Source organism: Cervus canadensis, chromosome X (genome assembly GCF_019320065.1).
Source record: "Cervus canadensis isolate Bull #8, Minnesota chromosome X, ASM1932006v1, whole genome shotgun sequence".
NCBI classification, from domain to species: Eukaryota; Metazoa; Chordata; class Mammalia; order Artiodactyla; family Cervidae; genus Cervus; species Cervus canadensis.
In genome coordinates this window covers 1,546,824-1,570,589 of record NC_057419.1, presented here as the reverse complement: position 1 = coordinate 1,570,589, position 23,766 = coordinate 1,546,824, and the positions used below count along the sequence as shown (strand labels likewise).

The window sequence follows — 23,766 nt, the reverse complement described above, 5'->3', positions numbered from 1 at the left end:
AAACTCAGCAAGGAACCTCATTAACCTTAAAAGCACTTGCACAGCAAGGGAAACCATAATGAAAGAAAATGACAACCCTCAGAGTGGAAAAAAAGTTTGCAAGCAAATATATCAACAAGTAATTCATCTGCAAAACAAGCAAACAGCACATGCAGCTCAATCAAAAAAAAAACAACAAAAAAAAACCACAACAGAAATGGGCCAAAGATCTAAATGGATGTTTTTTTCAAAGAAGGTATCCAGGTGGCCAAAGGCACATGAAAAGATGCTCAGTATCACTAATGATAGGAGAAATGCAAATCAAAACGATGATGAGGTATCAGCTAAAATCACTGAGAGTGGCTATCCTCCAAAAGATCTACAAAGATTAAACTCTGCCCAGAGCCTCGGGAAAAGGAATCCTTCTACCCTGGAGGCAGGGTGGGTGCAGCTAAGAAGAAAAACATGGAGATTCCTTAAAACACTAAACATGGAGTTACTAACACCCTGGAAGCCAACTCCTTGCCTTAGATCCGGAAAAAATAAAAAATTTAAATGATATGTGCGTGTACCCTAATTTTTAGGACAGCACTATTGACTATATTGAAGACAGAGCATCAAACAAAATGTCCATCAATAGAGAGATGAAAGTAACTCGTCCATCTAGACAGTGGAATCCATTCAACCAGCAATAGAAGGAGAAAGTGGCATCAGCAAAAGCGTGGATGGACCGAGGGGACATAAGGAAAAAACACGTGCCCTCAACTTGTGCCCTTGGGTGGGTCCAGGGAAAAGAATTCAAAACAGGGCAGATGGTCAAGAGGCCACTCTTGAGAGGTCGGTTTTAATCACAGTTTTTTGTTTTTTTTTTTTAAATCACACGGAAACCTTTCAACATGAAGTAATTTTAGAGAAGTTCAAATCAAAACTACAACTAAATGTGAGTTAACCCCAGCCAGAATGACTTGTGTCAAAAACTCTACAAACAGTAAATGGTGGAGAGGTTTCAGAGGAAAAGATATTCTCCCACATTGATACTGGCGATGTCAGCTGTTAACAGCCAGAGCAGAGGACAACGCGGAGGTTCCTTAAGTGAAAAGTGAATGAAACTACTCTCTCCCTAACCTCATGCAGAAAAGAAACTCCAAATCGATTAAAGAACTAAATGGAGGGATGGATACTCTAAACTTCTTGAGGAAAATATAGGCAAAACAGGTTTTGAAGTAAATCACAGCACGTTCTTGGTTTTGCTCTTAGGATAACAACAACAACAACAAAACAAACAAACAAACAAAAACCTCAACAAAAGCAACCTCATTAACCTCAAAAGCTTTTGCACAGCAAGGACCACCATTTCTTTCTTAAATGAAAGAAAAAGACAACACTTAAATTGGGGAAAATGGTTACAATCGATTTTAAAAGTGACTTGCTGCTGCTGCTGACGCTTCTGTCGTGTCCGACTCTGTGCGACCCCGCAGACGGCAGCCCACCAGGCTCCTCTGTCCCTGGGATTCTCCAGGCAAGAACACTGGAGTGGGTTGCCATTTCCTTCTCCGTAAAAACAAGGTATTCATCTCCAAAAACATGCAAACAGTTCATTCAGCTCAATATAAAAAAACAATCAATAGAAAAACAGGCCCAAGATCTAAATAGACCTGTGTCTTCAGATGGCATCCAGATGGCCATAGAGTATATGAAAGATGCTCAGCATCACTGTTAGAGAAACGCCCATCAAAACTGCAACGTGGCATCAACGCACAGCCCTCAGAATGGCCATCTTCCAAAAGATCTACAAAGATCAAATGATGCGGAAGGCGAGGCAAACAGGAAATCTTCCTGTGCTGTGGGCGGGGATGTAAATGGGTGGGGGCGTCAATGAAAGAAAGCAGTATGAAGATGGCTGAAACACACTAAACATAGTTACTGCACGATCCTGCAAGCCCACCCATTGCCTTAGGTCCGAAGAAAACCATAATTTAAAATGATATTTGCAACCCTATTTTCAAGGCGGCAATATTGACAATATTTAATAGAGAGCTTCCCCAGTGGCTCAGCTGGTAAAGGATCTGCCTGCAATGCGGGAGACCTGGATTCGATCCCCGGGTTGGGGAGATCCCCTGGAGGAGGGCGTGGCAACCCCCTCCGGTATTCTTGCCTGGAGAATCCCCCCAAAACAGCAGAGCCTAGCGGGCTACAGGCCATGGGGTCGCAGAGAGTCAGACACGACTGAGCGACTAAGCCCAGCACAATAAAGAGCGTCAGTTGAAATGTCCATCAATAGAGAAATAAAGTCACTGACCCATCCACACACGGGAATCACTCAGCCGTCAAATAAAAGCGAGAAAAAATATCATTGTCAGCGGCATGGATGGACCGAGATTTATCATACTGAGTGAAGTCGGTCAGGAAGTGAAAGAAATATATCACTTACAGGTGGAATCTATAAATTCATACGAATGAAAGAATTTATAAAGAGAAACAGACTCTCAGACTTAGAAAACCAACATGATTATTTAAAAAAAAACAAAACAAAACAGGGAAGGAGACATTTAGAGGTTGGGATTAACACGTACCTACAAGGTATTATCAGATAGATAATCCAAAAGGACCTCCTGAATAACAGAGATGTCTACCGAACACCCTGAAAGAACCGACCTGGGACAAACCAGAAAAAGAACAGATACAGTTCTCTGTGTAACTGAATCAAGTTCCTGCAAATCCGAAACAAACACAACAACGGAAATCCACTCTACTCCAAGAGAAAATAAATATTAATTTAGCCAACAAAACAAAGCCGCGGGACATGAAGGTGTGCTGCCGCCTTGTGGCCGCTTTTGGTAACAACAGCGGGGAAACTGCAGGCGGCCCTTAACATTCACAGGACCGAGCGGCTGCAGGAAGGGACGCCTCTCCCCGACTGACGTCCTCGCTGGGTTGGGGGGGAAATTCAGAACAGGGCCAATGATCACAGGGCCGATCTCAAAAGACCAGCTTTACTCACACTGTTTTTAAAAATATCGCATGAAAAGCTTTCAGCTTCGTGAAATATTACAGAAATGTAAATTAAAAAAAAAAAAATACAAGGAGATATCAGGTCAAACGGTCAGAACGGCCTTTGTCAAAAAGCCTTAAAAGCGATAACGGCTGGAGAGGTTGTGGAGAAAAGGGCGCCTCCTACGCTGAGGCTGGGACTGGAAGTTGTTAACAGCCACGATCGAGGACGGGGTGGAGGGTCCTTCAACTTGTGAAAACTGAAGGAATTTACACCTCTCCCTAACCGCTTACAGATGACGGAACTTCAAATCGATTAAAGAGTTTTATATGTAGGGACGATTCCTCTAAATCTCTTGAGGAAAATATATGCAGAACACACATTGACATAAATCACAGCAAGTTCTTTTTGGATCTACACTCCGAATTGTTCAAAATAAAACTAAATTTAAAAAAAGGCACCTCATTAACCTAAAAAGGTTTTGCACAGGAAGGGCAATCCTAGAGGAAAGAAAAAGACAACCCTCAGAATGGGAAAATAAGTGTTTGCAACCGAAGTTAGAAACAAGGAATTCATCTCCAAAGATGCAAACTGCTGACACAGCTCAAGATAAAAAAAAAAAACAAACAAACAAAAAAACCCCAGTCAACCCAGCAGGAAAACAGGCAAAGACCTAAACGGACGTTTTTCCAAAGAAGGCATCCAGATGGCAACAGAGTGCATGGAAAGATGCTCAGGATCACTCTTACAGAAATGTCAACTGAAACCTCAACGAGGTATCAGCTCACCCCCTCAGACAGCTATCCCCCCAAAGACCTACAGGTTAAATGCTGCGGAGGGCGAGGGGAATAGGGACTCCTCCTGCACTGTGGGCGGGGAGGGAAATGGGGGGGCGGGCAGCCTCAAAAGAAAACAGTATGGCGATTCCTTAGAACACTACACGAAGACTTAACACATGATCCGGCAAGCCCACTCCCGGTCTTAGATTGGGAGAAAATCAAAACTGAAAATGATGGTTGCACCCCTATTTTCAGGGCAGCGTTACTGACAATCTCCAAGACAGAACATAAATGAAATTGTCCACCAATAGAGAAATATCGAGGAACTTGCCCATCAAAACTCAACCATCGAAACGAATGAAAACAAGTCAGCTTAGGAGCATGGATTGACCGAGAGATTTACCAAACTGAGTGAAGCCGGTCAGAGAGGGAAAGCGAAGGATCACATACACGGAGAATCTATAAATTCCTCAAGTGAACTAATTCATAAACTGAGACAGACTCAGAGACATAGAAAGACGAGTTTACGATTTTTTTTTTTAAAGTTTGGGGAAGGGAAACATTAAGAGATTGGGGTTTACAGATACACACTACTTATTTTCAGATAGATAATCGAAATGGACCTACTGAATAGCACAGGAAGTCTACTGAATATACTCAAAGAACCTATATGGGAAAAGACCCCGAAAAATAATAGAAAAGATGTACCTCTATGTATAACTGAATCAAGTTCCTGTCAACCTAAAACAAACACAACAGAAATCAACTCTACTTCAATAGAAAATAAAAGTTAACCATAATAAATGAATAGATAATCGTGACGCATGAGGAAATGCTGCCGCCTTGTGGCCGCTTTTGGTACAGCAATGGAAAATCCTGGGCTGACGGCACTTCACATTCACCAGACTCAGGGGCTGGAAGGAAGAAACTCCTGCCTGAAGAAACGTCCTAGGTGCGTCGGGGAAAAAGAGGCAAGCCAGGGCAAAAGATCACGAGGCCGATCCAAAGCTCAGTTTTACTCACACTGTTATTAAAAATGTCACATGAAAAGTTTTCAACTTTGTGAAATGTTACAGAAATGTAAATCAAAACTGCAAATCAAAAGTGTAAAAGGAGAAACGGAAAGATATACCCATTTGGATGCAGAGTTCCAAAGAATAGCAAGGAGAGATAAGAAAGCCTTCCTCAGTTATCAGTGCAAAGAAATAGAGGAAAACAATTGAATGGGAAAGACTAGAAATCGCTTCAAGGAAATTAGAGATACCAAAAGAATATTTCATGCAGAAATGGGCACAATAAAGGACAGAAATGGTATGGATCTAACAGATGCAGAAGATATTAAGAGGAGGTGGCAAGAATATACAGAAGAACTATACAAGAAAGATCTTAATGACCAAGATAAGCACGATGGTGTGATCACTCACCTAGAGCCAGACGTCCTGGAATGCAAAGTTAAGTGGGCCTTAAGAAGCATCACTATGAACAAACTAGTGGAGGTGATGGAATTCCAGCTGACCTATTTCAAATCCTAAAAGATGATGCTGTTAAAGTCCTGCACTCAATATGCAGGGAAATTTGGAAAACTCAGCAGTGGCCACAGGACTGGAAAAGGTCAGTTTTCATTCCAATCTGAAAGAAAGGCAATGTCAAAGAATGCTCAGACTACAGCACAATTGCACTCATCTCACACTGGGCTTCCCTGGTGGCTCAGAGGTTAAAGTGTCTGCCTGCAATGCGGGAGACCTGGGTTCGACCCCTGGGTAGGGAAGATCCTCTGGAGAAGGAAATGGCAACCCACTCCAGTATTCTTGCCTGGAGAATCCCATGGATGGAGGAGCCTGGTAGGCTACAGTCCACGGGGTCACAAAGAGTTGTACACAACTGAGCGACTTCACTTTCACTTTCTTTCACACACCAATAAAGTCACAGAGAATCCTCCTACATTGTGGGTGGGAATGTAATTGAGTGGGTGCAGCCACAAGGAAAAGAGTGTGGAAATTCCTTAAAACACTAAATATAGACATACCACACGATCTGGCAAGCCCACCCTTTGCCTTAGACCCAGAGAAAATCATGATTTAAAATGATAGCTGCACCTCTATTTTCAGGGCAGCACTACTGACAATATCTAAGACAGAGCATCAACCAAAGTTCCATCTATAGAGAAATGAAGAGTCTTGTGTCCATCTAAACACTGGAATACACTCCAAAAGAATGAATGAATGACATTTTCAGGAGCATGGATGAACTGAGAACTTATCATACTCAGTGAAGTCAGAGATGAAAGAAGAAGTATCACTTAGGGGGGCATCTATAAATTTATACAAATTAACTATAAACAGAAACAGACTCACAGACTTAGAAACGCAACTTACCGAAGCACATCCGGTCTTAGTAGAGCCGTGTGGGCTCCTGAGAGGCGGGTTAGAAGAGCAGAGGCTGTGTCCCACAGACAGTAGCATCATGGATATATTTAATCGGAAGATCAACTTTGATGCACTCTTTAAATTTTCCCACATAACCCCCTCGACACAGCAGCACCTGAAGAAGGTTTATGCCAGTTTTGCCCTCTGTATGTTTGTGGCGGCTGCGGGGGCCTATGTCCATGTGGTCACCCATTTCACTCAGGCTGGCCTGCTGTCTGCCTTGGGCTCTTTGGGGTTGATGATTTGGCTGATGGCAACACCTCACAGCCATGAAACTGAGCAAAAAAGACTGGGACTTCTGGCTGGATCTGCTTTCCTTACAGGAGTTGCCTGGGCCCTGCTCTGGCCTTGTGCATCGCCATCAACCCCAGCATCCTTCCCGCTGCCTCCATGGGCACAGCAATGATATTCACCTGCTTTACCCTGAGTGCACTCTATGCCAGGCGCCGTAGCTACCTCTTTCTAGGAGGTATCTTGATGTCGGCCATGAGCCTGATGCTCTTGTCTTCCCTGGGGAACCTTTTCTTCGGATCTGTTTGGCTTTTCCAGGCAAACCTGTATTTGGGGCTGGTGGTCATGTGTGGCTTTGTCCTTTTTGGTACTCAACTCACTATTGAAAAGGCTGAAAATGGAGATAAAGATTATATCTGGCACTGCGTTGACCTCTTCCTAGATTTCGTAACTCTCTTCAGAAAGCTCATGATGATCCTGGCTATGAGTGAGAAGGATAAGAAGAAGAAGAAGTGAAGCAGCCATTCAGCCTTCCCCAGTTTGACTTCCTCTCCCTCAGCCCCTCATTTCCTCTTTGCACACATTACAGGTGGCGTGTTCTGTGATAATGAAAAGCATCAGAAAAGCTTTTGTACTTTGTGGTTTTCTCTATTTTGAATTTTTTGATCCAAAAAACTGATTAGAATATAGTCTGGAGTTTGGCTTCGTTAAAAAAAAAAAAAGAAAGAAAGAAATTTAAAAGAAAGAAAGAAATAAAAAAAAAAAGAAGAAATGCAACTTACGACTTTTTAAAAAAATGTAGTGACAGGGAGACATTTAGAGGTTGCGATTAACAAAAACACACTACTTTTTATCATATAGATAATGCCAGTGGACCTACCACATAGCACAGGGAAGTCGCTGGATACACTGGAAGAACCTATATGGGAAAAGACCCCAAAAAAGAACAGAGGAGATATACATCTGTGTATAACCGAATCACGTTCTTGTAAACTTAAAACAAACACAACAGAAATCAACTCTACTCCAATAGAAAATAAAAATTAACCAAAAAATAAAAAAAGAGAAAGAGAGATATCAAGGGAACACCTCATGCAAAGATGGGCACAATAAAGGACAAAAACAGTATGGACCTAACAGAAGCAGAAGATAATGAGGACAAGTGGCGAGGATACAGAGATGAACTATACTGGGCTTCCCCTGTGGCTCAGCGGGTAAAGAATCCTCCTGCAATGTGGGAGACCTAGGTTCGAACCCTGGGTTGGGAAGGTTCCCTGGAGAAGGAAAGGCTACCCATCCCAGTATTCTGGCCTCGAGAATTCAACAGACTGTATAGTCCACGGGGTCACAAAGAGTTGGACATGACTATTAAGGAGAGGTGGTGAAAATACACAGATGAACTAAACTGAAAAGATCTTGTCACATCAGATAAGAGGATGGTGTGATCACTCACCTAGAGTCAGAAATCCTGGAGTGAGAAGTCAAGTGGGTCTTAGGAAGCATCACTATAAACAGAGCTATTGGAGATGACGGAATTCCAGCCGAGCTGTTTCAAATCCTAAAAGATGATGCTGTGACACTGCTGCACGCAATATGCCAGCAGATTTGGAAAACACAGCAGTGGCCACAGGTCGGGAAAGATCAGCTTTCACTCCAATCCCAAAGAAGATCAGTGCCAAAGAATGTTCAAACTTCTGCACAATGGCACTCATTTTACTTGCCAGCAAGGTAATGCTCAAAATCCTTCAAGCTAGGCTGCAACAGTATGTGAACTGAGAATGTCCAGATGTACAAGCTGGATTTAGAAAAGGCAGATGAGTCAGAGATGAAATTGCCAACATCCGTTGGATCACAGAAAAAGCAAGAGAATTCCAGAAAACATCTACTTCTGCTTCATTGATTATGCTAAAGGCTTTGTGTGGATCACAACAAACTGTGGAAAATTCTGAAAGAGATGGGAATACCAGACCACCTGCTCTGCTTCCTGAGAAACTGGTATGCAGGTCAAGAAGAAACAGTTAGAACTGAACATGGAACAATGAACTGGTTCCAAATTGGGAAAGGAGTACATCAAAGCTGTATATTGTCACCTGCTTATTTAACTTATATGCGGATAACATTATGCAAAATGCTGGGTTGGATGAGGCTCAAGCTGGAATCAAGATTGCCAGGAAAAATATCAATAACCTCAGATATGCAGATGACACCACCCTAAGGCAGAAAGCAAAGAGGAACTAAGGAGCCTCTCAATGAAAGTGAAAGAGGAGAGTGAAAAAGCTGTCTTAATACTCAAAATTCAAAAAACTAAGATCATGGCATCCAGTCCCATCTCTTCATGACAAAGAAAAGGGGAAACAATGGTAACAGTGAGAGACTTTATTTCCTTGGACTCCAAAATCACTGAAGGGGTGACTGTAGCCCTGAAATTAAAAGATGCTTGCTCCTTGGAAGAAAAGCTGTGACAAACCTAGACAGCATGTTAAAAAGCAGAGACATCACTTTGCCAACAAAGGTCTGTCTAGTCAAAGCTATGGTTTTTCGAGTAGTCATGTGTGGATGTGAGATTTGGACCATAAAGAAGGCTGAACGCTGGAGAACTGATGCTTTTAAACTGTGCTGTTGGAGAAGACTCTTGGGAGTCCCTCAAACAGCCAGGAGATCAAACCAGTCCATCCTAAAGGAAATCAGTGCTGAATATTCATTGGAAGGACTGATGCTGAAGCTGAAACTCCAGTACTTTGGCCACCTGATGCTAAGAGCCAACTCATTGGAAAAGACCCTGATGCTGGGAAAGATTGAGGGTAGGAGGAGAAGCGGGCGACAGAGGATGAGATGGTTAGTGGGCATCATCAACTCAATGGACATGAGTTTGAGCAAGCTCTGGGAGTTGGTGATGGACAGGGAGGCCTGACGTGCTGCAGTCCATGGGGTCACAAAGAGTCGGACACGACTGAGCGACTGAACAACATTGCGGTCTCGTGAGAGAGGAAGGCATTGTAGAATGTGTAAAGAGTCTAGAATGTAACTTCTCTAAAAGCTTTATAGAAAGCACCTTTACAGTAGTAGGCAATAGTTAAAACCCAGATCCTGAGATCTCCATCAGAATAACACTCAGCCAAAAATAAGAGTGGACCTCTGTCTTTATGAGGAGGGCAGCATGACTTTATACCAGTAAAGTTAGAGAGTGACCACTAGTCTAGAGCGAAGGAGGCAGAGAACTCAAGAAAGAAGAACGTTAGAATCATGTGAATCATCATGGAGCTTTTTGTCTGTACTCACAAACTCCCATTTATTCCTCAATAGCAGAGATCGTGGGATGCAGGAGCCTCCAGGAGACATTCTACAAGTGAAGGACCCCAAACCCTGAGGGTAGATAAGGGATTCTGGAAGGAAGCTATCCTCACCCAAGCAGGCCAGGTTCCAGTAGTTCTGTAACATCACATCCCTGGACAATTTCCACTGACCGAGGTCCAGGCATTCCCACTCCTCTTGAAAGGTTGTTGCTGAACCACAGAAGATGCCAGGATTCTTGGCCTCCGAAGAAGAATTCTATCTGGGGCCAGAGATGAGGCTTGATCACTCAGAGCTTTTGTGTAATAGAGTTTTATTAAAGTATAAAAGAGGTAGAGAAAGCGTCTGAAATAGACATCAGAAGGGGGCAGAAAGAGTGCCCACTCGCTGGTGTTGGCAAGGAAGTTATATACCTTTTAATTAGTCATCACAATGAATCAAAAGAATGTCTGGAGGTTGTAAAGATCTTACTAGACCCACTCCCATAATTTACATTTTAAGATAACAGGATTAGCCAGAAGGTTTTTCAGGAAAGAGAAACTGTCCTCAAGCAGGATACAGTGTTGTTGTATAATCCCTAGTACAGTTTAAACTGAGTTATGTAATTGATGAAGACTAAGGAATGTAGACAAAAAAGTTTGCCCTTTCCTCTTCCTTGAGAATTCCAGACCCCTCTCTCCTTGGGGACCCTCGGACTTCTTATCAACCTGCCTGGGAACTGACTCTCTCTTTTTGTTTTCTTTCTTTTTTTTTTTTTTGGAACTGACTCTCTCACTCTTGAGTGAAGTCTATGGCCAGACCCTGGAATGTCAGCCGTCCCTGAAATACAAAGTACATATGCCATGTGACTGTGGAAAGACTTCCTTATGTGACCCAAGATGAAAACAGCAAGTTCAGAGAACTAGTTTTTCAATGAGAAGAGTGTCTGATGTTATACAATGATATACTTTTTTATATAGCAATATGCGCTACCATATTTCTAACCTGAAGAAAACAGGATGACATATGATCCACAAAGCCACTTTGACTTCCCTACTGGCTCAGACGGTAAAGAATCTGTCCACAATGCGGGTGACCTGGATTCGATCCCTGGGTTGGGAAGATCCCTGGAGAAGGAAATGGCAACCCACTCCAGTATTCTTGCCTGGAGAATCTTATGGAGAGAGGAACCTGGCAGGCTATATAGTCCATGGGGTCACGAAGAGTGGGACATGACTGAGAGACTATGATTCATTCATTCATCTGGGAGAAAAACTATTAAATGTGATCAACAGAGGCATATTTATTTTTGAGGATTTTCCTTGTGTTCCACAGGATAAATATCAGTCAAAGCAGGAATTTTTTTAAAAGCACATTGTGATTCAAGAATTCTAGGGTGGGGCCACAGTTTTTCATCTTGAACAAGATTAGTTTTAACTAAATGTCTCGTTGATAAATGGCCATTGTGAATAGCACGGAGGTAAAACAGTCATGGCCGATAGCCATGGAATCCAGTCTCATCACTTCATGGCGAATAGATGGGGGAACAATGGAAACAGTGAGAGACTTTATTGTTTTGGGCTCCAAAATCACTGCAGATGGTGACTGCAGCCATGAAATTAAAACGCTTACTCCTTGGAAGAAAAACTATGACCAACTTAGACAGCATATAAAAAAGCAGAGACATTACTTTGTCAGCAGAGGTCTGTCTAGTCAAAGCTATGCTTTTTCTAGTAGTCATATATGGATGTGAGAGTTGGACTATAAAGAAAGCTGAGTGCCAAAGAATTGATGCTTTTGAACTGTGGTGTTGGAGAAGACTCTTGGGAGTCCCTTGGACTGCAAGGACATCCAACCAGTCCATCCTAAAGGAGATCAGTCCTGAATATTCATTGGAAGGATTGATGCTGAAGCTGAAACTCCAATACCTTGGCCACCTGATGTGAAGAACTGACTCATTTGAAAAGACCCTGATGCTGGGAAAGGTTGAAGGCGAGAGGAGAAGGGGATGACAGAGGATGAGATGGTTAGATGGCATCACTGACTCAACGGACATATGGTTGAGTAAGCTCCGGGAGTTGGTGATTGTCAGATGTGCTGCAGTCCATGAGGTTGCAGAGAGTCGGACACAACTGAGCAACTGAACTGAACTGAAATGAGCCAGATAAGAATTCATAGTTATTATTGAACTTTATGTGCTTTACAGATTTTACAGGTTTAATAGATTAGTAAGCAGAGAAATCAATCTTTTTGCCTATTTTTGAACTATAGAACTTTCTAACGTTTTTTAATTTTTTTAACCTTGAATGAGCCATATAAATAATTTTATATCAAAAATATTGCTCTTCAAAATGGTTTGGAATATTTGATCAACTATTCAGAAAATGGTAGAGCTTGGGATTTACTTCAATGGATTGGAGCTCAATTTTATGTAAAAAGAATTAAGTCAACACAGAGACCTGACTGAGCGACTGAACTGAACTGAACACAGAGACCACTCTAATGGATGTTTTACCAGTTGAGGTAACTGGCAAAAATATCAAAAACAGAAAAAATGTCATATACTGTTAACATTTTCATGCACACAACCATACACTATTTGGGAGAAAAATTATTCATGTTTATAAAATCAGGAGTAGATTTCTGTGCTTAAATCTTATAATTTATTTGTGGCAATAATCTATATTTTACAAATACATTACAGTGCAAAAACACAATGACATAAAATAAATTAGAGCTCTTGGTTCTGAATCTTTTATTCCTTTGAAAATCTCTATCATTTGTGTTGAATCATATTTTAGATTTAACAGTTAAACATACATAAGTAATAACATTCTTGTAAATATTGTAGAAAACACAAAGATGTGATAAGAATTCTGTCTGGAAAATGAGCACAGAGTATATTATTAACGGAAATGATCAGACCTGGGCTTGAGTGATGAAAACCTCCATTCCCCAAATGCAAGAACCTTACTAAACACAGGTGAGTGTTCATTTTCCAAAGGAAACAGAACTAAGAAGGCGTGGTTTGCCACACTAATTTTGTCAGCTTATACACATCCCTCACTAAACCTTTCAAAAATCCTTTTTAGAGACAGAAAGCAGGAACAGCACAGTTGCAAAATCACAGAAGCACCTGAACCAGAAAGCGTGAGGGGTGATGGGCTAGATGCTAGCAGTGATCTGAATCCTGAAAAATACCAGTTTTATGCAAAATTCTCTTCTTATCTAACTTCCATGTTCTCTATCCTAAGGCTACACTTAAGAGTGAGTCCTTCCTGCCAACATGGAGAAGGGTCTCTCATACTTTTCTCCTTCTTTTCCCCAAACTTCCTGTGGAACTCTGGACCACTGGGGTAATTCTGTTCATAAGGACAATTTCTTAATCCTGTTCTAAATGTCTGGAGTTGCGTATACATGTAAATTCATCACTAATTTCCCCTACTTCTCTAAGATCCCAAGACTGAACCACATGCCAATGGGAATCTCAGAACCTATGCCTCCCCATGTTTATTTCTCACAAAGGGAATATTCTCACTAGTTGAAAGTCACTAATTCAGGTTGAGAATTCATCATGCTCTATAGAAAGCCAGAATTCATCATGCTCCCTACAGACAAGGGAGACAAGGTTCTGGGACACAAGGGAGAAGTGGTCTAAAGAGCCGGTCCTCACTATGGTAAGAAAAGGAAAAACTAAGAAGTTGATAACAAACGCCCCAGGCAGAAAAATTAGAAGCCGAGAACTAAAGGTTTGCAGGTTCCCTCAGTCCAGGCATTTCAGCAGGAAAAGCAGACACAGACCCAGACCCGGGACAGGACATGTACCTGAGAAGCTGCCGTCTCCTCCTCTTCTTCCTCCTGCTCTGCGTCTTCTCTGGGGATGTTATGCAGCGAACGTATCTCTGCATCTTGAGAAAATACCTTCAAAGGCATCCGCACAGCTCTTAAACCTGCAACTACTTCACCACTACAGACAGAAGGACCTTGAAAAGCTGAAAAGACTCACCTCTCCTGTCCTCTGTCTCAGGAGAGATTCAGGAACAATCACTTCCTACCTGGAGACCAGTCTGTGAACTAATTTCTTGATTGTTCTCTCCCCATAGAGAGCTCCTAACCCTCTGCTCACACAGATGATGTGAGTTGACTTCCTGGTCCAAATCCAGCTAGACCAACCCTGCGGCCTCTCCGCGGACTGACGCCGGGCCTCAGGTCTCACAAATGCACCAGGAGCCGCGTCCTTAACCCGGGCCTCCCCTTAGAATCCCCTGGAGCACTTCCTACACACCACACTGATGCTCCCACAGGACCCAGAGAACTCTGTGCGGAGGGCACCGGGGAGGTTATCCCTCAACACTGGTCATGTGATCTTGATAGGAAACCAGGTTGAGACCACTTAAAGGAATCTTTCTGAACCATTTCAGTGAATACGAACCCCTCGAGGTCAGGGAAGAGCTCACAGTCACTGGGGCACAAGGACCTGGGAACCTGGGAGGTCTTCGTCTTTCTGAACCTGAAGAGGAAACGTTAAAATTTTACATCACCTCCTGCTCCTTCTGCCTCTGTAACTCAGCTTGCTCCTTGCAAAGTCTGGATCATGTAGGTCAGGCAATCTCAGAAAGTGGGGACTTAGAATACTCGGAGCTGGAGCTCGTCTCCCTTGCCCTTGCCCTGGACCCTGCAAACCTTCTTGATCATGCCTGTTCATGATAATGAAGAGCCCGCCTCCCTGACACTCCCCTCACCCCAGGGGGAACTCCCCACTCTGCTGGAGCACCTGGCTGTTGGTGGCCACTGACAGCACTCTGGTCTCCTCAGGACCCACTAGGGCTTCAGCTTTGGGATACTGTGAGGTTCAGTTCAGGCAGATGGAATCTGGTCTCCTCAGAACCCACTGGGGCTTCAGTTTTGGGGCATTGTGGGGTTTAGTTCAGGTTGATGGAATCTGGTCTCCTCAGGACCTGCTGGGGGTTCAGCTTTGGGACATTGTGGGGTTCAGTTCAGGCTGACAGGAGATGGGTCACCACAAGACCCATGTGGTTTCAGCTTTGGGGCATTGTGGGGTTCAATTCAGGCTGATAGAATTTGATCTCCTCAGGACCTTATGGGGGTTCAGGTTTGTGACATTGTGGGGTTCAGTTCAGGCTGACAGGAGATGGGTCACCACAGGATCCATTGTATTTTGGCTTTGGGGCATTATGGGGTTTAGTTTTGGCTGATGGAATCTAGTCTCCTCAGGATCCACTAGGACTTCAATTTTGGGGCATTGTGGGGTTCAGTTGAGGCTGACAGGACTCTGATCTCCTCAGAACCCATTGGTGCTTCAGCTTTGGGGCATTGTGGGGTTCAGTTGAGTCTGACGAGAGTCTGGTTTCCTCAAGATTCCTGCAACGATGTGCTGCTGAAAGAAAAAGTGAGGAAAATTGGGAAGAAGCTTCTGTGTGTGGCTCTCCAGGGGATCTTCCCAACCCAGGGATTGAATCCTTGTCTCCCATGTTGCAGGTGGGTTTTTTGTTTTATTACTTCTACCTACCCCCAGAAGGTATCTACCAGAACCAAGAGACAGAGATACCCGTACTTGCCTGGTCTTACTTCAGTGAAATCTATCTCTCAGTGTTGCCCTGGCTCTTTCCCTCAGTATCTCATTCCAGTGTGCTGCCTTTTCTCTGTCTTCATCAGCTGGCATGCTTTGCAAGCCTGGATTATCACTCTTACAGTTGCATTTTGTCGAGGGAACCTCAGGCAGGCCGTCTGGAGAAGTGTTAAGGCCTTTTTGTCCCCCAAGTGTGTAGTGTGCAGGTGTTCACATAGGTGACAACCCAGGATGGCAGGCAATATCAGGCTGTTGTTTTGATCTCGGTACCATCCACCTTTATCATCCTTCTGGAGGGTGGTATCCTCGGTAATCCAAACGAGGTCAGGGAGGGAATAGTCGGGGACTGGCGGCAGAGTCCCCGTACCAGGAATTGGAAGTGCCATGGCTAATATGTGGGTGGCATAGTCCCGGCTGGCTACTTCTTGAGCAGCCACATCAGCAGCCCAACTGCCGCATATCCTAGGGTCTTTTCCTTTCTGGTGACCGGGGACATGTACAATTGTTACTGCCTGGAGCAGTTGAACAGCTTTCAGGAGCCTGTGGATCTCGGGCAAATTCTTGACTTTTTCTCCCTCCACTGTTCTAAATCCCCTTTCCTGGTATATCGGACCTTGAATATGGACAGTGCTAAAAGCATATTGGCTGTCCATAAAAATCTGACTCTCTTTCCTTTTGCTTGTTCCAGAGCCTGTATTAGGGCAATCCATTTTGCTTTTTGTGCAGACGAGTTTGGGGGAAGTGTCTCAGCCCATATTGTCTGTCGTGAATCATTAACTATAGCGGCTCCCGCCTTCCTTTGTCCATCTTTTACATAGCTGCTCTCATCAGTGAAGCATACTAGCTCACTGTTGTTAGGATTCGTTCCCGTTCCTCCGTGGTGAAGAGCACCTGCAGCAGCTGCTGGCAATCATCCCAGGTGGGGTTATGAGTCAACAAAATGAAATCTAAGAGGTCAATGAAGCCTTGGGGTTTCTCCGAAAAAGGAGGACTTTTGATTTTCCAATTATACAGATCACTCGTGGAAAAAGGCCAGTACTGATAGGTTCGCTCTCTGTCTGGGTTAGCTCGTCCCCTAGGATGGAGAGTGCCTGTGAGTAGATGAAGGTAACTCTGGGTCCCCATGATCTTGCTCACACCTATTTCCTCTATTTCTTCTCTGGGGTCGGGGTTCCCTTATCCCTTCTGATTCATCGGAGGGGAGGGCTCATCCCACCAGGGGAACCTGCAACAGAGGAGGGGCATATGGCGGGAGCCTAATTTCCGTCTCTCAGTCAATCAGGTTCAGGTACGAGGATTCCTGAAAGACCGGTTTTGGGCCCTTGTTCTTCTCGGCTTCTTCTGGGGGTGTGGGGGTTTCCATAACCAGGGCTTGTACATTAGGAGAATCAGGGAGTTTGTGCACAAAAGGATTTAACCATTTGGGCGGATTTTCGACTAGATCTTGCCAGACCATAACATATGGGACATGACCCGGGTGGTCCCAGGGATCAGGAGCCATAATTTTCTCTTTTACCATCCGAATAATAGGTTGAAAAGTTCCCTCTGGAGGCCATCCAACTTGGAAGGCGGGCCACTCTGCAGAGCAAAAGGTCATTAATTTACGGCTTGTAACCAGTAGCGCCAGATCATACGCTCTAGCCCTGACATCTGAGAAATGATCAGTCATGAGAGAGAGTGGGGTAGATTTTCCTTGCCCCATAGCGAGAGTCAGAAGAAGGTCACCGAGAATTACCACCAGAAAATCCTATCGGGAATGGTGGCAGCCAGGAGGTTAGGCTTGTGGTATGCTTCGTGGAACTATTTGAGTGCCTTAGTTGTTGCACGGAAGTTTTCTTGTTGGGGGCGGGCACCCTAAGGCTTTTTAGCCTGTTCTGTGACCCCCTTATCCTTTTACAGGAGTCTTCCAGTGACAGGCACCCTATTGGCTCTTAAGTGCCTGTCCCGTGCCCACACAGACGGGTTTTTATTTGGCCAGATTCTCGCTTTAGAATACGAGAAAAAAGAAAAGAGTTTCACCATCTCGGGCTCCTGTTACTGGGGCTGACTTGTTGGGAGGCCTTCACAATCCGCCAGACAGTAGCCCTGGCTAGGACTCGTCAGGTGCCCCGACAACTGTGTGCCTGTTCATTGAAACACTCAGAAACAGAAATGAGGCTCCAAGGCTTTATGGGAGGAATTAGACAATGACACACCAGAGAAAAACCAGACAGGAGACAATGCCGGCAGTTATACAGACGGAAAAGGGCATAGAAAAACACACAGACAGACACACGTCGGCCGACAACATAGACCTGGGGGCCGGGAACCCCTGAGTCTCCCTATCCTCTGGAACAAGGGTCAACTTACCGAATGGAGTCCACTGTTCCCAAGATCTCGGCTTAGGAGAGGAGTTCTCTTTCCCACAGAGCCGGCTGCTTTCCAGCATGCTCGCTGGCCTCAGCCTCACACCGGCATGAACTGCCAATCCGTTCCCTCATGGAAAGCTTTCCCTCACGCCAGACAACTTCCTGCCTTTTAGCAGGACCTCAGATTTTCACTGGACTCTTCCAGACATGCCTGAGCACTGGTGCTATTACCTGTCCTTTTTCCCCTTTGTTCCAAACAGCGTTCTTCCCTGGTCAAGGGATCCCGCACGAGTCCCCAAATGTTCTGCCCGTAGTCCGGATCCCTGATCGGGAAAGAAGACTCCTCGAGACAATGTAACTTGCAGTATGGGAATTTATTACTGACTCGAGCCAGGGCCTCCCGCCCTCACCAATGGTGTGACGATGAAAAAGCCCCGAGACCCAGGTCTCTCGGGTATTTATTGGGTAGAATCAGGTAGTTGGTGCAAGCGGATTGGTTACACAGTTGCAAGGCAATTTTTGTTGGCCCAATCCTTGTGGGCTTTCAGCTTTCCCCTGATAGGTTCTCTTTTTCTTGCTAGGCACATATTGATTGGCTGGCTCTAGGTGTCCTGATAATGAAGTTACTCCTGGAAACCAGGTCTACTCCAAATCTAGGCTGCCTATCACGGCTTTCGCCGTGGCAGCCTCACATTTCCCCCTGTCTTTGTACTTTTTGTAGAAGAACCTTTCTCTCTACCCTGTGAAATTGGCTGATATTGTTTTCTCAATTCCATAATTTGGATAGTATTTAGGCGCTCTCTACTAAATGAGACCAGACGGTTTATAATGCATGGACCAAAGGTCAGTACAAATATTAATATTATGAGTGGACCCAGGAGCGTGGAAATCAAAGTGGTCAACCAGGGGGAGCGCTGAAACCATGACTCAAACCAGCCTTTTTGGGCTTTTTATTCTCTGTTCCCCTGGGCTAGTCTCTCTCTTACTTTCTGGAGAGATTTTTGTACCACCCCTGAATGGTCGATATAGAAACAGCATTCTTCTCCTGGTGCTGCACATAGTCCTCTTTGTTGCAGAAACAACAAATCGAATCCTCTCTTATTCTGTAACACTACTTCAGCCAAGGAGCTCAATATCTCCATCTATTGCAGCCCTTAGTTGATTATACTGTTTATCTTGCAACGTTAAGGCTGCAATCTCACTTCCCGTTTTTAAGGACCCAGTAGGAGTGCCAAAGTCAGGGCAGTGATTGGTTCTCGTTTTACCCTATACTGACCCGATGGGTCTAACCGAGGTTGCAGCTCTTCCTTTGAGTAATAGTTTAGCCGGGGGATCAGGTGGACTAGGACACAGAAATCTTGGGAGGCAGTAAGTGTTGCCTTATGGACACACAGTGTTAGTCCGGCGGAGTAAGTCTACCACCGGTTTTCTGGCAGAAGTACCCACTGGTGAGTAGAATTGGGGAGGCTAATCCTAGGGACTGAATTATTATCACCTAGGTGGTGGTAAGTCTTAGGGATAGTTCCTATACAGGTGCCTATGCCCGTAATGGAGCCTACTGTCAACCGACCTGACCAAGATTGTTGCTGCCATCTGCAGGCAGAGACATATTATAGCAAAGCCAGCAACCGTCTGTTAAGTCCGGACGAGAGGCATTTAGGGTGAGATTGGCCGAGGAGATCATTTTCATAAGGGGGTATGTTGGTGGGGACATGTTAACCCTGGGGGGATCCCACGATGCATGAAGTCGATCTTTTAGGGAGTTTTTGGGGTTGTTCTATCACCTGGTTTGGTCCTAACACTACTTTCGGTGCCAAATAGAGCGGTCCCTGTTTTAATCTAAGCTCAGACCAGAATACTGTGTCATAGACAGTCTTGTAAAGACAGAGGCGCCAAGGTCGGCCAACATCCCACCTGGTAAATTTTGTTCCTTTGTCTGTGAATTTGATCTGTAATGGGAAACATTGCTGGGACTCTCTTAGTTAGACATTTCTGGGAATTCTTGGGTGAGTTTACCTGAATGAGGTCCTTGTCGGAGTTAGTGAGCCAATGGACTGTTCCCGTGGTTTCGCAACCCCAAGTGGCACAATAAAAATAGCCACCTCCTCCACATTTTTCAATTTGCTTCTGATCCCTTCCTCCCCCCAGGCAGACATAGACAGGCACCTGTTCGTAGTACTGTGGGCCTTTTCACTCACAGTTACAGGTGAACAGACTGAAAGAGCCGTGGGCAAAGAACTTGTCAGTTGGTGGGGACCAAACCCATTACCGTCAGCCACCAGCACGCACAAGTCAAAGGTCAGTACTGGCCACCATGTCCCTTTGGGGGCCACATTGGAGATTGAATTAAGCACTTCTACAGTCTCAGGATTGTAGATCACCCAAGTAAGGTTAGCTGGCTGATGAGGGTTGTGGCTGCTTGCTCCTCGATGGATGAAAACTGTTATCAGCAGGAGAGTTAAGAGGGCTCCCGTCTTATGAGTTTCAGTTTCAAAGGATTGGACGGGTGAGGTCTTGCCTCCCATTCTGCTTGCGCCTTCTCTTGTCTTCAGGGGTCGTTTGCCGCACATGATTGCAGTGAACGCAGGGCCGGATCCCGTCCACCTTAACAGCAGTAGGAGTGGTAAGGAGAGCAACATAAGGGCCTTTTCATCTAAGTTCTAATGCTTTAGATTGGTGTCATTTTACCCAAAGCCAATCACCCGGGCCATTATTACATGAGGGGATGGTCCCCTTGCTTGGACCCTCGTGTATCTCTTGAATTAATTTCCAAACTTTGCTATGCACCTTCCTTAATGCTATCAGTGTTTGCTGGAATTGTCCCAAGGTAGGGGGTGGTAGGCATTTTTTGTCGAATATAAGACACACAGGAGGGGGTCTTCTATACAGAATCTCAAAAGGGGTAAGATTCAGCTTATAAGGTTCAGCTTACGTGCTCTAAAGATTGCAAAGGGTAGGAGGGTCACCCAGTCCCGGCCAGTCTCTATTGCCAACTTTGTCTAAGTTCTTTTCGTGTCCGATGCATTCTCTCCACCTGTCCTGAGCTCTGGGGATTATATTCACAATGTAACTTCCATTTTGTCCCCCCTTGTGCAATCTGGCTCACAAAGGCAGGTCTGTTATTAGAGCCCACAGTCACTGGCAGCCCGTGCCTAGGCACTATCTCTCCTAAGATCATTTTAGTAACCACTCTTGCTATCTCTCCCTTAGTGGGGAAGGCTTCTACCCACCCCAAGAAGGTATCTACCAGAACCACTGTTGTTTAGTGACACATTAGTTAAGTCTTTTCGAGTCGCCAGGGCCTCAGCCAGTATCTCACTGCAATCATGGAGAGGGTGGTCCTTCTCTGGGTTAGGTAGAAGCGTGGCTGGATTCAGGAAGCAAGGGGTCTGAAAAGGCACCCTTGGGACATCAAGCAGCAGGGCCTGGTAATGTGTCAAACGGGTATTGGAGATTCACTTACCCGGTGGCTACTTTAAAACCCCTTCGATGGCGTGGGGGGTGTAAAAGATGGTAATGATAACCCTGTATGCGAGACAGCAAAAGAGACACAGATGTATAGAACAGTCTTTTGGACTCTGTGGGAGAGGGCGAGGGCAGGATGATATGGGAGAATGACATTGAAATATGTGAATTATATGTGAAATGAATCACCAATCCAGGTTCGATGCATGATACAGGGTGCTTGGGGCTGGTGCACTGGGATGACTCAGAGGGATGGGATGGGGAGGGAGGTGGGTTCAGGATGGGGAACACATGTACACCCATGGTGGATTCATGTCAATGTATGGCAAAACCAATACAATATTGTAAAGTAAATAAATAAATAAATAAATAAAACTGAAAGAAAAAAAAAAAGAATTTTGACCATAAACATCCCTAAACTGGCTGAGAGAGAAATCACAGATAGAAATGGCCTTTTAGGAAAGTGGGGAGATGCAATATGCTTAAGAAAAGTTCATAATTTTCCATAGAACAATTGACACTACAGACACATATTAAGGAGGTTTATAATGCTTTCCTCAGGGTAGAAATGTTTTAACCATGGACAGCAGGTCACAGAGCAAGAACCCAGAGTGCATGTGACTGTTCAGTGCTACAGGTCTTTTCCTGCCGGGTGAGTGGCTCTGAAAACAGCCTTTGTTTTGTGAAGTTCCGGTGGTCAGGGGTCAGCCTATCTGCTGGTGGTGTCTTTGATGACCACTTTGGTGGCCTCTGACACAGCGTGCTTGCCCATCTTCCCAGGCAGCAGCAAGTGCACAGAGGTCTCTGGAGGTGATGGTGTGGCACTTGTTGCAGGCCAGGTGGCCAGCCTCTTCAGCTATTCACTGGAACATATCCATTATGAAGGATTTCATGATATTCACAGCCTCCTGTGAGAGACTCAAGCCCATGTGGACTTGCTTCAGCACCCTGGGAAAATAACTGGTGAAGCTCTCAATGCTCTTGGAGGGGCGGCGACTGTGATGGCCGCTGCAGCTGCAGCAGCGGTGGCCCTTTGATGTCTTCTCCTTTGCCTTCCTTGGCTCTGTTTCGAAGGGCTCAGCTTCGCAGAACTCAGTTTCTTCATTGCCCAGGTCTTCCTCAGACAGCTTAGACGATGGCTCATTCATTTCAGACTCACCTTCCCCACAGCTCAGAGGGAAGTACCGGGTGGCTTCTGAGGGCTGGTGCCTGGCTTTATCAGCCCAGCCTGCCCTGATGTCATGGCAAGGTCCATATCTGATTGGATAAAATGCAAGTCAGGGAGGCCAGTCACTCGGTCACCCCATGTCATGTGTCACGGAATGCCCCTCCCCCATTGGCCCCCTGTGGATCAATCACAGCAGGAATATTTACACTTTCTGTGACCTCCACCATAAATTCTTTGAACTATGTGGCATGTAGGGAAGGGCTTCCCAGGTGGCGCTAGTGTTAAAGATCTTGCCTGCCAGTGCAGGATATGTAAGAGACATGAGTTCAATCCCTGGGTAGGGAAGATCACCTGGAGGAAGGCACGGCAACCCACTCCAGTATTCTTGCCTGGAGAATCCATGGACAGAGGAACCTGGCATGCTACCATCTATAGGGTCACAAAGAGTCAGACAGGGCTGAAGCTACTTAGCAAGCAGGCCATGTAGGAAAGAGGTTAGAGAGTAGAGTTAGTGGCTCAGTTGTGTCTGACTTTTTGCAATCCCATGGACTATAGCCTGCCAGTCTCCTCTGTCCATGTGATTTTCCAAGCAAGAATACTGGAGTGGGTTGCCATTTCCTCCTCCAGGGGATCTTCCCAGCCCAGGGATTGAACTGACATCTCTTGTCTCTTACATCTCCTGCATTGGAAGGCAGGTTCTTTACCGCTAGTGCCACCTGAGAAGCCACAGTCAATATTGCCTGAGTGTAATTTAATTAAGGAGTGAAAAGGATGAGTACATATCATCCTTTTGTGTTGTACAGGGAGGACTCAGAAAATGTTACAGACTAACAAATATATAACTAATACTGAAAATAAATGTATCCAAAAATATCCATTTTCTCTTTTAAAATAAACACTGAAATGCTGACCTTCCTTTTTAATACTCCATTAATTCAACAGTCCTCTAAACACTGAACTGCATCCCTGCAGTGTTTTTTAGTCACTACTCTAGGAAGCAGAGGAGAAGGCAATGGCAACCCACTCCAGTACTATTGCCTGGAAAATCCCATGGATGGAGGACCTGGTAGGCTGCAGTCCATGGGGTCATGAAGAGTTGGACACAACTGAGAGACTTCACTTTCACTTTTCACTTTCATGCATTGGAGAAGGAAATGGCAACCCACTCAGTGTTCTTGCCCAGAGAATCCCAGAGACGATGGAGCCTTGTGGGCTGCCGTCTATGGGGTCACATAGAGTCGGACATGGCTGAAGTGACTTGGCAGCAGCAGCTAGGGAGTAGCCTGTTTTCTGAGATAGAAATGCAGACATCATTCTCTTCTCATGGAGGCAGTTGTGCACAGGAGTGCTGAGATGAGGTCTTGAAGGTGGAACCTTATGATGGGATTAGTGACCTTAAAAAAAAAAAAAAAAAGACACCAAAAAGTAAGAAGGCAGCTGTCAGCAAGCCAAGAAGAAGGCCCTTACAAGCACAAAATCTTCCAACACCTTGGTTTTGGACTTCCAGACTTCAGAACT

General features: G+C 44.9%; 1 protein-coding gene across 1 annotated transcript; it reads left to right on the top strand.

Moving 5' to 3' along the window:
* Positions 1-6,132: 6,132 nt before the first annotated feature.
* Positions 6,133-7,096, top strand: LOC122435847 (bax inhibitor 1-like). The gene is given in 2 exon segments (XM_043459931.1): positions 6,133-6,502; positions 6,505-7,096. Coding segments are annotated over 2 exon segments (708 nt in total). The 5' UTR covers positions 6,133-6,213; the 3' UTR covers positions 6,924-7,096.
* Positions 7,097-23,766: the final 16,670 nt, after the last annotated feature.